The sequence below is a fragment of the Lithobates pipiens genome, unplaced genomic scaffold (genome assembly GCF_037356315.1).
Source record: "Lithobates pipiens isolate NorthernLeopardFrog02 unplaced genomic scaffold, aLitPip1_a1.2 Scaffold_22, whole genome shotgun sequence".
Taxonomy (NCBI): Eukaryota; Metazoa; Chordata; class Amphibia; order Anura; family Ranidae; genus Lithobates; species Lithobates pipiens.
This window is the reverse complement of record NW_027507784.1, coordinates 343,472,160-343,489,811: the sequence shown is the minus strand read 5'-3', so window position 1 is coordinate 343,489,811 and position 17,652 is coordinate 343,472,160. Positions and strand designations below refer to the sequence as shown.

At 45.4% G+C, this 17,652-nt stretch overlaps 1 protein-coding gene across 24 annotated transcripts in view; it reads left to right on the top strand.

Moving 5' to 3' along the window:
• Positions 1-17,652, top strand: part of CLASP1 (cytoplasmic linker associated protein 1) — a 233,225-nt gene that overhangs the window by 172,717 nt on the left and 42,856 nt on the right. For 17 of the 24 annotated variants that reach the window (XM_077449691.1, XM_077449692.1, XM_077449696.1 and 14 more), the window contains 3 exons: positions 4,350-4,442; positions 12,006-12,149; positions 13,702-13,808. In XM_077449691.1, coding sequence (XP_077305817.1) covers positions 4,350-4,442; positions 12,006-12,149; positions 13,702-13,808 — 344 coding nt within the window. The remainder of the gene's footprint in view (positions 1-4,349; positions 4,443-12,005; positions 12,150-13,701; positions 13,809-17,652) is intronic. The other 7 variants (XM_077449701.1, XM_077449699.1, XM_077449713.1 and 4 more) reach the window with 1 other exon arrangement.

Genomic DNA, 17,652 nt, shown 5'->3' with positions numbered 1-17,652 from the left:
CTAAAGTTGGACCTTTTGCCCCCCCCCCCACCTTCCGTCGGACCTTCCTCCCCCACCTTCCGTCGGACCTTCCTCCCCCACCTTCCGTCGGACCTTCCTCCCCCACCTTCCGTCGGACCTTCCTCCCCCACCTTCCGTCGGACCTTCCTCCCCCACCTTCCGTCGGACCTTCCTCCCCCACCATCCGTCGGACCTTCCTCCCCCACCATCCGTCGGACCTTCCTCCCCCACCATCCGTCGGACCTTCCTCCCCCACCATCCGTCGGACCTTCCTCCCCCACCATCCGTCGGACCTTCCTCCCCCACCATCCGTCGGACCTTCCTCCCCCACCATCCGTCGGACCTTCCTCCCCCACCATCCGTCGGACCTTCCTCCCCCACCATCCGTCGGACCTTCCTCCCCCACCATCCGTCGGACCTTCCTCCCCCACCATCCGTCGGACCTTCCTCCCCCACCTTCCGTCGGACCTACTTCCACCCGACCTTGATCTCCAGCGCACCTAATGGTGGAAATAGATTTCACGACTCGCCTACTACTGAGAATGGGTGTGCTGGAGAGAGACCTTACTAGCGCCATTTCTGTAGAGCAGAGCTCAGATTGGGGAAGAGCCAAGCAGTAGAAGGAACCAGTTGGGCTTATGTTCTAGCGAGGAGCATGCACATAGACAGAGAGCAGAGTAACGGAAGAACCCATCAGTCTGCTGCTTCTCCTTTGTGGGACGGTATGATCAGAACTACAAATCCTTTGGGAAGTCGGATAGCTCCCAAATATGTATTTTATATGTGTATTTAGTGATTTGGAGGAGGGGGGGGGGGGGCTTGTCATTGACATTGGCTCTCATTCAGGTTGCTTTTCACCACAGAATTTTCTTATGTTGATTGTGATGTTTGCCGGTGATGGGCACTTTTGGCCTCGCCGGTGTTTACTTGGGTCCACGCCATCGGAACAAAATGATCCGGCTGTTCCTCCGTCTTATTTCCAAAATACTAATGTTTGTTTTGAGTGTTATAATGAGAGGCTTTATGTTAACTGAAATTTTAATAATGTTCTCTCTGCCTCCTATAAAGACAATGCGCTTTTAATCTGTGCTTGTAATCCTCCCTTATCGGAACAATAACCGTTTAATAGCTTGATTGAATTCACCGGGTTTCCTTGTTGATGGATGCAAAGTGTACGGCAGACGAAGAGTGTGTATATAAATACAGGCGTGCCGTACTATGGGGATGACGCATTCTCTGCTCCCCCCGACCTGCTGCTCCTCCTCTTCTTCTTCCTGATTTTTAGGAGTCTTTTGGACTAAATAACCGCTAAAGATTTCTTATATTGTGAAAAAGTTTTACAGAATTCCCGAAAAATCCCGTCTTGTAATATTGAGCAACAAAGAGTTCCAGCCAAACCACTGAATGTCTTATTAAAGCTCATGTACTGGAGAGGTCATCCATGGTTTCCTCTGATTTCCCCCCCCCCCCCCACTGGGATATACAGCCGTCTAATATTAATATGGAGGCCACACTTTATAAGGTCCGGCTTCACGCCGCCCCCGCGGTTTTCTTGCGGGTTAGCTGCACTTTCCCAGAGACTTCTGTGAGGTCCTGCGGTTTTGGTGCAGATTCAGGAAGTGAGACGACCTAGCAGTCTATGGGAAAGCGCAGCTGGACCAAAATCGGGGCAATATGAAGAAGTCCTAGTGTCTGCAGTTTGATTAGATGTGCCAGTCGCCTGCCCCCCTCCCTGTGGCTTTCACTACTAATGAGCACCACATTAGCTCTTATGCTGTGTCGTCCCCCCCCCCCCCCCCTCCATGATCCCACATGAACATCTTCCATCCTCTAGTTCAGTGGTTTCCAAACTGCGGCCCTTAGCTTGCTTTTATCCCACCCTTGAGTCATTTTTTTCCCTCCCCTTCCCACCCTTCGGCAACAGTGAGGCATCGTTACTGACACCGACAATGGGGCATAATTCCAGCCACTGACACCAACAATGAGGCAGTAGTCCTATCACTGACACCAATGATGGGGCACTATTCCTCCCACAGACACCAATGATGGGGCACTATTCCTCCCACAGACACCAATGATGGGGCACTATTCCTCCCACAGACACCAATGATGGGGGCACTATTCCTCCCACTGACACCAATGATGGAGCACTATTTCTCCCACTGACACCAATGATGGGGCACTATTTCTCCCACTGACACCAATGATGGGGCACTATTCCTCCCACAGACACCAATGATGGGGGCACTATTCCTCCCACAGACGCCAATGATGGGGCACTATTTCTCCCACTGACGCCAATGATGGGGCACTATTTCTCCCACTGACACCAATGATGGGGCACTATTTCTCCCACAGACGCCAATGATGGGGCACTATTCCTCCCACAGACGCCAATGATGGGGCACTATTCCTCCCACAGACGCCAATGATGGGGCACTATTCCTCCCACAGACGCCAATGATGGGGCACTATTCCTCCCACAGACGCCAATGATGGGGCACTATTCCTCCCACAGACGCCAATGATGGGGTACTATTCCTCCCACAGACGCCAATGATGGGGCACTATTCCTCCCACTGACACCAATGATGGGGCACTATTCCTCCCACTGACACCAATGATGGGGCACTATTCCTCCCACTGACACCAATGATGGGGCACTATTCCTCCCACTGACACCAATGATGGGGCACTATTCCTCCCACTGACACCAATGATGGGGCACTATTCCTCCCACTGACACCAATGATGGGGCACTATTCCTCCCACTGACACCAATGATGGGGCACTATTCCTCCCACTGACACCAATGATGGGGCACTATTCCTCCCACTGACACCAATGATGGGGCACTATTCCTCCCACTGACACCAATGATGGGGCACTATTCCTCCCACTGACACCAATGATGGGGCACTATTCCTCCCACTGACACCAATGATGGGGCACCACTATTCCTCCCACAGTCACGAATGATGGGGCGCCACTATTCCTCCCACAGGCACCAACGATGAGGCACCACTATTCCACCCGCAGACACCACCAATGGGGCACCACTATGCCTCTCGCAGACACCACCGATGGGGCACCACTATGCCTCTCGCAGACACCACCGATGGGGCACCACTATGCCTCTCGCAGACACCACCGATGGGGCACCACTATGCCTCTCGCAGACACCACCGATGGGGCACCACTATGCCTCTCGCAGACACCACCGATGGGGCACCACTATGCCTCTCGCAGACACCACCGATGGGGCACCACTATGCCTCTCGCAGACACCACCGATGGGGCACCACTATGCCTCTCGCAGACACCACCGATGGGGCACCACTATGCCTCTCGCAGACACCACCGATGGGGCACCACTATGCCTCTCGCAGACACCACCGATGGGGCACCACTATGCCTCTCGCAGACACCACCGATGGGGCACCACTATGCCTCTCGCAGACACCACCGATGGGGCACCACTTTGCCTCTCGCAGACACCGATGGGGCACCACTATGCCACCAACGATGGGGCACCACTATGCCACCCGCAGACACCAACGATTGGGCACCACTATGCCACCCGCAGACACCAGTGATGATATATTGTTTACTCCCACTGACTAATGCCTTCATTGAAAGCCACTGTTTGCGTCTATGAGCACAGACAGCAGGACTTGGCCATGCCCCCTTCTCCTTCGTGACTGGCTTTGACAGCAGCAGGAGCTAATAATACTATTACATAAGTCAAATTGCCAACGTTTCAGGGCCTCATTGGGTTCAGTCTCTCAGAACGACTCCCTTTTTAAGAAGCGGATCCCGCCAGGCTCTGGAATATTGGCAATTTTGGTCTATTTGACAATATGCGTTCTTAATAAATCTTGAAAATGCATGTTTTGGAGTGCTGGTGACCCTTTTTCTTACTACAAGCACCCCTCTGCATCGCATTTGGTCCAACACCATCAGGACTGTGCAGCTCTGTACAAGACGTTGATTCAGCTGATCCCAAGGCTGGCTACAATGGGTAACCTAAAACGCAATGCAAAGCCAATTTTCTGACTTTCAGATGTCATTCCAGTGCTTCCTGGATAACATTAGCGCTTCTCTTATGTAACTGTTGCTGTCAAGGTTTGTGGCTCTGCTGGGACAGAAATTCTTCTGTTTGATTCAATTGGGCACCATCCCACAGGCCTTCAAAGAAAAGGTGCAAGGTCCTGTCCTGAGTTCAGTTGATGTGGAAGTGATAATCTGTGTTGTGCAGCTTATTGTCCCTGTTTTGCTTTTGTGTGAGCCGCCATGTCAGATTCTTCTAATGATTGGTTCTTCCTCCCAAAATGCCTCATGAATCCCAGAACCTGCATGGCTGGGTGTCCGATGACCTTTCAGCCAGAGCCAGCCCAGCATCCTCCGGGCCTGACGGAAGCCTGGAAGATAGATGTAAACAGGTAGATGGAAGACACGTGAGTGCACTAACCACAGAACTGCACAGATGTCATGCGTGTGCAATGCGTTTATTAATCAGATCCCCGTCCATGTTCTGTAACTCACACTGGGATAAAATAAAATAATAAAAATAAAAAAGACAAAGATGTTAATACTCTGCAGCAGGCATTGTTTTGCCAATATCTGTGTAATTCTGTTTTCCCTCTCTGGAGCTCCATCCAGAACATTTTGGATAGGGCATGGGAAGTTAGAACTCCTACTGGGTTGTATTTCTTGACCTGTGCTGAGTAAATCTCTTGGCTGCATTAAAGATAAGGAAGGGTTTTTATTCTCCGTTCCATGGTCAGGTCGTTGGGCAAGAAAGTACAGTAGGATCTTCTGATGGGGGAACCAGACAAACCTTATATGTTCTCTTTAGCCATAGTGAGGCCCAAGCCAAGCTGTCTGTTTTGTCTTCTCTTTGTTGCATCTATTAGTGTGTAGTCTTGTATGGTCCTGATAGAGCAGATGTCAAGAATATACTTGATCTGACGATTGAATTTTCTTAAAAGTCGACTTGATCTGAAGATTAAAGTTGCTAAGAAGTCGACTTGATCTGAAGGTTAAAGTTGCTAAGAAGTCGACTTGATCTGAAGATTAAAGTTGCTAACAAGTCGACTTGATCTGAAGATTAAAGTTGCTAAGAAGTCGACTTGATCTGAAGATTAAAGTTGCTAAGAAGTCGACTTGATCTGAAGATTAAAGTTGCTAAGAAGTCGACTTGATCTGAAGATTAAAGTTGCTAACAAGTCGACTTGATCTGAAGATTAAAGTTGCTAACAAGTCGACTTGATCTGAAGATTAAAGTTGCTAACAAGTCGACTTGATCTGAAGATTAAAGTTGCTAACAAGTCGACTTGATCTGAAGATTAAAGTTGCTAACAAGTCGACTTGATCTGAAGATTAAAGTTGCTAAGAAGTCGACTTGATCTGAAGATTAAAGTTGCTAAGAAGTCGACTTGATCTGAAGATTAAAGTTGCTAAGAAGTCGACTTGATCTGAAGATTAAAGTTGCTAAGAAGTCGACTTGATCTGAAGATTAAAGTTGCTAAGAAGTCGACTTGATCTGAAGATTAAAGTTGCTAAGAAGTCGACTTGATCTGAAGATTAAAGTTGCTAAGAAGTCGACTTGATCTGAAGATTAAAGTTGCTAAGAAGTCGACTTGATCTGAAGATTAAAGTTGCTAAGAAGTCGACTTGATCTGAAGATTAAAGTTGCTAAGAAGTCGACTTGATCTGAAGATTAAAGTTGCTAAGAAGTCGACTTGATCTGAAGATTAAAGTTGCTAAGAAGTCGACTTGATCTGAAGATTAAAGTTGCTAAGAAGTCGACTTGATCTGAAGATTAAAGTTGCTAAGAAGTCGACTTGATCTGAAGATTAAAGTTGCTAAGAAGTCGACTTGATCTGAAGATTAAAGTTGCTAAGAAGTCGACTTGATCTGAAGATTAAGCTGCCATACAATGAAGTAGGAGAGCGAGAGCAGGTAGCCCTTCAAAATTCAGAAGATTTAAATTTGCGTTGTATCGTGACCTTGCCAATGTCATATTTTTTTTCAAAAATTTGAAGTTTATCAGTTTTTATTACACATAAGCACCCCCTAGACAGGAAGATACACTATATTGTCAAAGGTATTGGGACACCTGACTTTACACGCACATAAACTTTAATGCCATCCCAGTCTTAACATGAGGAACATGAGTCCTGACCTCAACCCGATAGAACACCTTTTGGGATGAATTAAAGTGGAGACTGCGAACCCGCCCGTCTTGTCCAACATCAGTGCCTGACCACACAAATGCGCTTTCTGGAAGAATGGTCAAACATCCCCATAGACACCCTCCTAAACCTTGTGGATGGCCTTCCAAAAAGAGTTGAAGCTGTTATATCTGTTATAAGCTGTTCTAGCTGTTATAAGCTGTTCTAGCTGCAAAGGACGGGCCAACTCCATATTGAACCCTACGGACTAAGACTGGGGGAGGGACACTCACGTGCGTGTAAAGGCAGGTGTCCCAATACTTTTGACACTATAGTGTATACTTGATGCGCAGAAGATTTAACTTGCATACAATAAAATATGACAGAGCGGATAGAACTTCAAAATTCTAAAAATGCAATTTACCTCGGGTTGTGACCTTGCCAGTGTCCTTAATTTCAATAATTGTAAGTTTGTTCGTTTTTGTTGCACATAACAACCCCCTGGACAGGAAGGTACATTTTAACGGCCTCATAATTGTCCGGTGCGATTTTGGTTTCTGGGTCCTAACAGGAAGAGCCGACTTGTGACTTGGACCCTTTTCGGAGCGGTCCTTTAATACAGATTACACATCGGAGATTGGCTGCAGTTAGCTAAAAATCTGTTATGGGAATAGCACTTTGCCACGTGTGTGCCAGTTGTGCCCGTCATGTCTTCAGTCTGTTGGTCTCTGTACAAAATGTAATATGGTGATGATTTAACCCTTTTATTGTCTCGCATGTGTTGTCCTGCCTTGGTTAGTCACACTACACTGCTTGGGTTTTATCACCGGGTAGAAATGGCGTCCCTTCCTAGGGGCACGGCCATGTGATTATAATACTGTGATGTATCCATGGCTGCAAGTTGCCAAGTGCCTAATCATTTCTCTCATCTCGTTTGTTCCTGTCCTGACCTGATAAAGAATCTGAGCTAATAATTAATCTGCAGATCCTAAAAATAGAATGGCGTGCAGTTTTCCATAAGATACAGACCCCCCCCTCCCCCCCTCTATATTGTGGTCCTGAGCACACACTGGGCAGATTATACTGGCAGGCAAGAGGTTGGAGGGATGGATGTGCACAATTTCAGATACTTTAGTAATACAGAAGCTTTCACATTTTTCTCTTAAAAAAAAAAAAAACTGCCTGTGTTATCTAGGCTTGTTGGTGTTTGTAAAGCAAAACATTGTTTTTCTGGTAAGTTTTGGACGGAGCCGGGAGAATCCAAAATAAGAATATAAAATAATATGCAAAGTGGTCGGAGAGAAGCTTTAGAACGGCAAAGATGTTTTTATTATAAATTATGCGAGTAGACTTCAGTTCCTCTTTATGGCTGCTTAGTGTAAACTAAGGGGTTAAACAGAAACATTTAATAAAAAATATTTTTTTTTTTGTCTCGACAGGCTGTATTAAACTGACTTCATCTGCAGATCGACGTTCATACTTTTGATCTGTAGATGAAGAAGCAGAGAGATACAAAAAAGAAACAATATTTCTTTTTATCTTTTTGTGTTTCAGTGGCTGAGCAATGTTCTTGATAAACATTGCACAGCTGCTTTTTATTTTTATTTATTTTTTACAGCTTCAATTGCTAGACTTCTTTAACAATTCAGCTGTCAACGGGGGAACCTCACTGACAGCTGAATGAGTCATCAGTTGTTAAGGATGCGACCCTGCTCCTTTTTTTTTTAAAGCCAGCAGCTACAAATACTGCAGCTGCTAACTTTTAAAATAATGACACTTACCCGCCCAGCATGCCCGCGATTTCAGGACCCGAAGCCGATCTCTCGATCGTCTCTCCGGTGCTGCCGCCGCCATCTTGGGTATGGGAATCAGAAAGTGGAGCCTTGCGGCTTCATTTCCCGTTCCCTACTGCGCATGCGCGAGTCGCGCTGCGCAATAACGATGGTCCCTGCTGTCTCTGGGATCTGTGTGTTTCCCAGCAGGCAGTGGGGGACCTTCGGAAAGGGGCGTAATCTACGCCCCTTTCCGCAGATATCTATGCCGGAAGTGGGTGCAGATACCTGTACTGTACAGGTATCTGCACCCCCCTCCCCCCTGAAAGGTGCCAATTGTGGCGCCGGAGGGAGGGAGGGAGGGAGGGAGGGTTCCGATGAGCAGAAGTTCCACTTTAGGGTGGACCTCCGCTTGAACAACCAAGAATTGCCTCTTTTTTTTTTTTTTTTTTTTTTTTTTTTACATTTCAGCTGTCTGTGGGGGAATCCCGCTCGCAGCTGAAAGAACCGAGCGCAAAAGTTTTAGTTTCAGGTATCGGTGCGTTTGCACGAGTACTGATACTTGTGCAAATGCTTAGTATCAATATCGGTGCAACCCTAGTAAATATAATACATTGGGCAGGAGGAACGAGGATAACTGCTGGCCACTGAGGAATCAAATCAAAATTCGATTCCACCTATGGGCAGGCTGGTTGTTCTGAAGTTGATCCATCGACCAACTTTAGTACAACCATCCTGTCAGATTTTTTTTGTATGCGAGCGCTGCCGGGAGCTATAGCCACTAGCAGTGATCATTGTGTTCTGCCAGCAGGGAAGGCTCCCCGCCAGCAGAGCACAGTAACGCTGTGGGGGGGGATTCCCCCATCAATACTGGCACTGTTGAGAGGGGAATCTTTGGCTTGCTTATGTAATCGATCACAAGCGATTTGATTATGTTGCACATCACCAGATACTACAGTACTCATTTCAGTCACTTACCTCGACTGTTAGGCCAGCCATACAGGATTCAGCAGGAAACGGCCGAGATTTAAACCGTGTGTTGGCAGGCTGAATGTTCCAAGTTGATCGATCAACTTTAGGTACAACCAGCCTGCCGGATTTGCTTGCGATTATCACTAGTGGCTGCTATAGCTGCTAGAAATAATTACCGTCTTCTCCCGACGGGGACGGATCTGGGAAAGCGGCTCGGCAAGAGGGATTACCCTATCGGCACTGTCTGTGTTGATGGGGGAATCGTGGTTGCAGGAAACAAAAGTTGCACCGTCTATGGCCTTCCTTAGACATGCAACGAGATGACCTTGCTGAACAAGCCATGGCCAGGAAGCAGAGCCCTCCATAGTGTGGCTTCTCTCTGCATATATCATTTCACACTATATATACTGTACATTTTTTTTGTTTTATTTTTTTTACATTATCGCAATAGTCTGTTGATGGGGGTTGGTACAAGAATAGTTTTGGGTTTTGGTTGGTAAATATTAGGTATGCACCGATGCCATTTATTTATGAGTATTGGTTTTGTTATTGTTTTTTTTTTTTTTAGCATTTGCCAATACCAATTACCGATACCTACCGCAACTTTATTTGTTTACACTTCAGCCGTCAGCAATGGTTCAGAGCATTGAAAAGATATTTACAAATCATTTTTTTTTTTTTTTTTTTTTTTTACATTTTGCAAATTTTTTTAATGTGAAACATGTAAATATATGTTAAAGGTGTAAGAATATTAGCGAACAAAGCAAAAAAAAATATTAATTATTAATAGTTTAGCAAATGGAAGTGAAAAAAATTAATCAGCAGGAAAATAAATGGCGGAGAATAAAAGAGAGTTAAAGCAGGACTTCAGCAATTTTTTCATCTTTCCATCTATTAAATCTTTTGCCCTTGTTGTTGTTGTTTTAACTTTGGATAGTAAAACATTTTTATTCTGCCAGTAAATCCCTTATACAGCCCACATCCTGTTTCTTGTCTGGTCATTAACCTAGGATTATGACATCATGCACAGCTCTCTCTCTCATATGAGAGTTTCCCAGGAAGGGAGAGGGGGATGAGTCATAAGAGGACCAACGAGACCTGCAGAGCTGGAGGTGTGCCTCTTTGTGTCTGTGTAAATCCAGGAAGTGAACAGGCAGCAGCTTCAGCTGCCCCTATCTAAAATGGCTGCAGCCAGACTCAGTGGAGGGAGATTTCTGCAGTGTATTTGGCAAGTACAGAATCAAAGTATATATAAAATAATATGCAAAGTGGTTGGAGGGAAGCTTCAAAAATGGCAAAGATGTTTTGATTACAAATTATGTGAGTAGACTTCAGTTCCTCTTTAAGGCTGCTTAAAGTAAACTAAAGGTTAATCATAGAAACATTTAATAAAAAACACAAAAAAATATATATTTTTTTTTACTTGACAGGTTGCATTAAACTGACTTCATCAGCAGATCGACGTTCATCGTTTTGATCTGTAGATGAAGAAGCAGAAAGATACAAAAATAAACAATGTTTCTTTTTATCTTTTTGTGTTTCAGTGGCTGAGCAATGTTGTTGATAAACATTGACCGACTGCTTTTTTTTTTTTGTTTTTTTTTTACAGCTTACTAAACTTCTGTAACACTTCAGCTGTCAACAGGAGAACCTTACTGACCGCTGAATGAGTCATCAGTTGTTAAGGACGCAGCGGCCTTGCTCCTTAAAGTGGTGTTGCAAATAAAATTTTAAAAAAATCATCAAAATTCCTAAAAAAAAATCAGTTTTTTTTTTTGAACTCACCTCTAAATGCCTGTTGCTAGGGGGTCCCTTGTAGTCTGCCTCCTTCAGTGCCTGGGCTGGTGACATCACTTCCCCTCGGCGCAGGAAGGGCTCAGCTCTGCCCCCTCCCTCCTGTCAGTCATCTTGGACACGTGACAGGTCCCAGATGACTGCGCGGCCAATCACAGCGCGCAGCGTCGCTTGCGCATGCGCAGTGGGTGCCCGGCTGTGGCTTCACAGCCGGGTGCCCACAGTTAGAATGCCAGCGTCGCCGAGCAGAGGGGGGGGAACGAGCGGGGCTTCAATCCCCCACATCGCTGGACCCTGGGACAGGTAAGTGTCCGATTATTAAAAGTCAGCAGCTGCAGTATTTGTAGCTGCTGACTTTTTTTTTTTTTTTTTTTTTTTTTTTAAGGGGAACTCCTCTTTAACAACCGATAATTGCCGTATTTTTTATTTTATTTTTTTAAATTTCGGCTGTTGGTGGGGGGAATCGTGCTCGCAGCTGAAAGATCCAAACGCGAAAGTATCGGTTTCAGGTATGTGTGCATTTGCAGGAGTATTGATACTTGTGCAAATGCTTAGTATGGATATCGGTGCAGCCCTAGTGAATATAATAACTTGGGCAGGAGGAAGGAGGATAAGTGCTGGGGGGTCCAGGTTTCTAGTATCCTCTCCGTGGATGTGCATGTTTACCTTCTAGGTTGGAGTAAGTGGCTCCTGAATTCTGCATGCCATCGCTCTAATGTTTAAAAATCGCCACAGCCGCTTTGTTTGGCAGATGCTGCAGTATATATAACATAGCGAGTATTTATATCTATCATCAGAGGACCAATATACAGACTTGACTTTCCATGGCCGGGGCTCACTAACCCATCTTTGAATTAACAATTCTTGCTGTGCTTTTAGGGGGGGGGGGGGGAGGGGACCTAGAAATTGCCTTTTACAGGAGTGTGGGGTGCTGTAATGGTGACTGAGTGGCATTATGTATTGGTGATTATTGCATGTGCCCACAACTCACAGTGTGCCTTGTCCGCCTCACTTCCCACTCACAGATGCTGCAAACTGTCCTGTTATTTTGCTTCTGTTCCCATCGTCCGCCAGAACCTGTCGCCAAATCCCCAGAAGGCCCCTAGGCTTTGTGCTGGTTCTGTCTGCACTACAGGCACGTTATGGCCCTGCTGTGCCCAGTTTGTGTCGCCTGCCTTTGGATATCATAGAGAACTTGGAACATTTTAGAGGGTTTCTATGCACGATATTCAACATCTAGTTTCTTCAGTTTGACTGTATTTTATCTATTTTTTATTTTATTTTTTTGCAGGCGGCACAGATCGTCCTCATCTCTCTGTTTGAGCTAAACACACCGGAGTTCACCATGTTACTGGGTGCTTTGCCAAAAACATTCCAGGATGGAGCAACCAAACTACTCCACAACCATCTGAAGAACTCCAGCAACAGCAGTGTGGTGGGACCTCATGTCTATTTATTCTTTTGCTTGTGAAATGGAAATGATTTGCCTGTCTGTTACATATTTTATATATGTCTGCAATATGTCCTGTCGAGGGGCGGTGGGTTTCCTGGTACTCCCGTCTGTAAGTTATAAATCTAAGAGGCCGTAATGGTGTCGGTTATAACTCTTGACCTTATGAATGAATTTAAAGAGGAAGTAAACCCTGATGGGTTTACTTCCTATTTCATTCCCTGCAAAGGCAAAGCATAATGGACTACTATGCATCGCATCGCATCGCATAGTAGCCCATTATGTGTCACTAACCTGACACAGGAGCCAGCGATGTCACCGCTGCAGTAGGAAACGGTCAGTGAAGACGCAAGGCTCCACTGCCTTGATTCCCTTAGTTAGGGTGCCGGCCGCCGATCCGATGGACGGATGGGCCCCGGGGTGGTCGACATCGCGGGCTCCCTGGACAGGTAAGCGTCCTTATTAAAAGTCAGCAGCTACACTGTAGCTGCTGACTTTTTTTTTTTTTTTTTTTTTAAACAGCCGGAACACTCCTTTAATGACATGCTGCTTCCCCTTGACTTCAATGCAAAAATCCCCCCCATGACTTCAATGCAAAAACGGCAGACAATTAAATAAAAATAAAGTTTGTTTTGGTTTTCAGCCAAGTGCATCATGAATTTTCAGTTTTGGTCCAGTGTCTGTGTGTTTATTTTATTTTTACAATTTAACCTTTTCAGTACTTATTTATTACAATTATGTTTTTTTTTTTTTTTATTAGCCCTGTTGTGAGATATCATGGGTTTTAACAGACCCCTAACATCTCCCTTTTGAGATGTGGAAAGGGACTGAGGACACAGATTCCCCAGTCTCTTTCTCTGCAGCCTCAGCTGCACTGGAGATGAATGGACAGGAGACATTGGCTCCTCTCCATTTATAAACTGAAACATAAACGCAGTTTACGATGCTCAGTGACAGTTATGAATGAATAGAGTCCGTGATCCCTGACTCTCTGCATTCAGAAAAGGAAGGAGGCGGTAAATGACACATTTACCAGCTCCTTCCTCCGCTCTCCATCCTGGCAGATTGAGCACGGAGGGGAACCGAGGAGCCAGGAGGAGGATATGGGGGGACAGACGGGGGTGATCGGTGCGTTGCTGGGGAGGAATTACAATCACCATTCTCCCTGTATAGATTTCAATAAAGTAGCTGAAATCCGTGGGAGGGAGAGGTGGAGAAGCGGCTGTCAGCTGCTTTATTGAAATCTATGCAGGAAGATTGGTGATTGTAACTCCTCCCCAGCGCCGCACCGATCACCCCTGACTGTCCAGGTATCGGTTTAGATATCAGAGCATTTGCCTGAGTACAAGTACTCAGGCAAATGCTCGGTATTGGCACCAATACTAGTATCGATATCGGGACAACCCTTGTTGCTACCCAGTTATTTTCAAGGTCGTTCTTTGTTGTGTATTGCGACATAAGCTCAAGCAGAACAGGAAGTATGTAGGTCTTGCTAATTTTTTATTTTTTTTTCTAAGTGTTTTGATTTTGCTTGCAGGGTTCACCAAGCAATACCATGGGCCGAACTCCTTCCCGACACTCGAGCAGCAGGTCAAGTCCTTTAACCTCCCCCACCAACTGTTCCCATGGAGGCCTGTCCCCGAGGTAAGAGCATTGCCTAATGGGATGATTGTAGTTTCAGCTTTTTGACTTTTTCTCAATCTGGTAATTTTGGGTGATGATCACATAGTGAATATTAGACAGATTGGGAACCTACAATCTCCTCAAATTTCAGGACAGTTGACTGTTTTCCTCTAAGATTTATAAATTCAGTGTGCGTGTCCCTATAACTTAGTTACATTTCCAGACAACTGCTAAGATTTTCATAATTTTTTACCGTATGAAGCAAAATAAATATATGGGCTTGTTCAAGCAGAGTTCCACCCAAAAGTGGGACTTCCACTTATATGCTTCATATCCCCCACCCCCCCCGCGGTGTCACGTTTGGCACCTTTCAGGGGGGAACGGGGACCTGTTTTTGACCGGTTCCCCCTCAAAACTTCCGGGGGAGACGGACCATGACCCGATCTCCCAGAAGTAAGGCTCCTTCCCCGCCACCGGGCCAATTAGAAAGCGCAGTAGAGAAAGGCTTCACTGTCTGGTTCCCTTACCAGGAATGGCGGTGGCAGCAGCACCCGGGAGTCGATCCAAAGATCAGCTGGGGTGCCAACATTGCTGGATCCCTGGACAGGTAAGTGCCATAATATTAAAAGTCAGCAGCTACAGTATTTGTAGCTGCTGACTTTTGTTTTCACCCAGGCTGGACCTCCTCTTTTAAAGTGATACTAAACACACACTGTTTGATTTGCATCCTCCCTTCTATTTCTGTATATGGATGACCCAACGGTAATTATTATTATAATTTTAAAAAACAAGCAAGAACCTTTTTCCTAGTGGATATCCAGCTGTCACATGACCCAGCTCTCTCCCAGCCTGTCTGCAGGAAAACGTAAGCAGGAGGAGTTTATAGTCCTGCTGGTCACATGTTCAAAATAAAAATAAAACAGCCTTTGGAATACAGAGTAAAAATAAAGAATATCAATAAACTGTTTTAAAATCACATCCAAATATATATTTGCAATCAAATCTGTATTATTTTGTGGAAATCATATGGTGTGGCAGGATTGCTGCCAGTCACAGGCGGTGTCCCGCCCCTCCAGCCTGTATATAAGAATAAGAGGAAGGTGAAGCCTCCATTAATCTACATGTAATATCCCTCCCCCATTGTGTTTAGCTGGTTAGTGGGCATGGAGGATTAGGGAGGGAGTGGGCTGTCATTTACCACTGTGTATACGCCCACATGTGTGACTATATTCACATGGGCTGCTCAGATGTGATGGGGAGGAAATTCCATGGCATCATTTTATCCTTCTTCCTTGTTTTTCCTCCACTTTCCCTCTTTTATTCTCCACCCATTTGTCCTTTTCCCCCCAATCCTTCTTTCCCCCCCATGCGGCAGCCGGCTGTGGGGCTGGAGTGCAGATGGGCTGTCCAAGTACCTACCTCTGCCATCCCACTCTATCCCCACTGCGCCGTCTCACAAGGCGGCGCTCAGACGCTCGTACTCTCCGAGGTAACTCAGCCGCCTGTTTGACTCGTCTCATGTCGCAATATTATTGCAGTCTGCACCCCATGTGGGTGGTGTTTGAAGCTGAATCTGTTTATATGAAGCCAGCAGGCTCTATGGTAGACGGCTGTGAAACACTTCTGTATTTATCTTGAATGTGCATCTTCATGTAGCTTCAAGGAAACCTTCAAGTTCATTTAATCGCTGCACGACTCATGCATATTTCTCTTTTCTTAATAATTCTTACATGTTAATATATTAAAGAAGTGAGGGGAAAAATTATTATTATTATTATAATTTTTAATGGTCGGTTTATTAACAGTGACAGAAAAACAAAAATATCCAGAAAAACGCATTTCAAAAAAGATATAAATTGATTTGCATTTTAATGAGTGAAATAAGTATTTGATTCCCTTACATTCGGCAAGATTTCTGCCTCCCTGGTGTCTTCTATACAAGTAATGAGCTGAGATTAGGAGCACTCTCTTAATCTCAGCTTGTTACCTGTATAAAAGACACCTGTCCACAGATTCCAATCTCTCCGCCCTGACCAAGACCATGATCATTGAAACTCCACAAGGTGAGATCTTGCATGGAGCCCCAGACCGAGGGGGGATTGACAGTTATTTTGTGTTTCTTCCATTTGCGAATAATCGCACCAACTGTTGTCACCCTCTCACCAAGCTGCTTGGTGATGGTCTTGTGGCCCATTCCAGCCTTGTGTAGGTCTACAATCTTGTCCCTGACATCCTTGGACAGCTCTTTGGTCTTGGTATGATTGGAATCTGAGTGGGGATGAGTAGGGTCACAGGTTCTAGGGCCTGTCCTGAAAGTCTGGTGTGGGGGTGGACATGGCCTTCTGGCTTAGTTCACCCTCTGCCTTAGGGTTGGGGGTCTCCCTTCGGGGGAGCCTCACCTAGTATTTGGGTGGGTCTGTTTCGGCAGACCTTCCAAAGAACGGGGTCTGACTGGTTTCGGCCAGGAAGACCAAATTTTAAGTGTCCTTGTCCCTGTCAGGAGCCTAACGCCCCGGGGGATTCAGGACAAGGTCCTCTGATTTTAGAGGACTTGTGTACCCGTTGCACTTTTTTGTGTCACTCTTTATGTGTGTGCACATTTTTTATGCACCGGGTGAAGTTTTTTGGCGTGTGTTTTGCACGCCACAGGCTTTCAAAAAAAAAAAAAAAAAATGATTGGAATCTGGTTGTTTCTGTGGACAGGTGTCTTTTTTTATAGAGGTAACAAGCTGAGATTAGGAGCACTCCCTTTAAGAGAGTGCTCCTAATCTCAGCTAGTCACCTGGGAGCCATAAATCTTGCTGATAGGGGATCAAATACTTATTTCACTCATTAACATGCAAATCAATTTAGAACTTTTTTGATATGTGTTTTTCTGGATGTTTTTGTTCTGTCTCTCACTGTTAAAACCAACCATTAAAATTATAGACTGATCATTTCTTTGTCAGTGGGCAAACATACAAAATCAGCAGGAGGTCAAATACTTTTTTTCTCTCGCTGTATAAGGATTCAGATGGGAAGCCCTCTATATTGGCTCACTGGGAAATCAAATTGTAGGGACACCCAAAATGCACAGGAGTGTGGAAAAGCCAATAACTTTTTTTTTGGCCGTGTTCCTGTTTAGTATGAATAGATCAACTTGCCTACAACCAGCCTGTCCATACATGGATAGAAATTGGGCGGGTCCCTGCTGAACTGGCTGAATTTCGATCCATGTATGGCTGGCTTAATCTGAAGGTTAATGCTGCTCAACCATTCCACCTCTTTGTCCATGCAAACGCGATTCAGTGCTCAGGCCATTGTGCAGTTTCGCAGTCGCCAAATGTCAGTGTTCGCCATCATTGTCCAAAATAGAAAACTTTCTTTATTATATACCCAGCAATGTACAGTACAAAAAAAATTAAAAATCTGGGTGACGCCTTTCAGCCCTAAGCCGTGTATACAAGTACTGAAAGTCGGCCAGTTCAGCAGGAACCAAGGGTACAATGTCAGGCTCCTGCAGACTCTCAGTAGAACTGTCTGCCGGTACCTTCCATAAGGGCAGACAGTTCCTGGAGGGCAGAAAGATCAATGAACCAGGAGAACGATCATCAGAGCCCCGCAGTTCGAGAACTGCAAGCCATCTGCTGCGGTGGAAGACTAGATGTAGCTCATTCATTCACAGGTCGCTATGAACGAATAACGGAGACAATGAACAGAGCCCCACACAGTCACGCTCTTCTTTTTTTTTTTTTTTTTTTTTCATTTTTTTTTTTTTTATGTTGTTATTGTGACTGCGGGTGTGGGGAAAAGATCCCCCACCCGCTGTCACATCGGGGGGGATCAGAGTAGAGCAGGCACATTCTCCTTGGTAACGTGTTTTTAT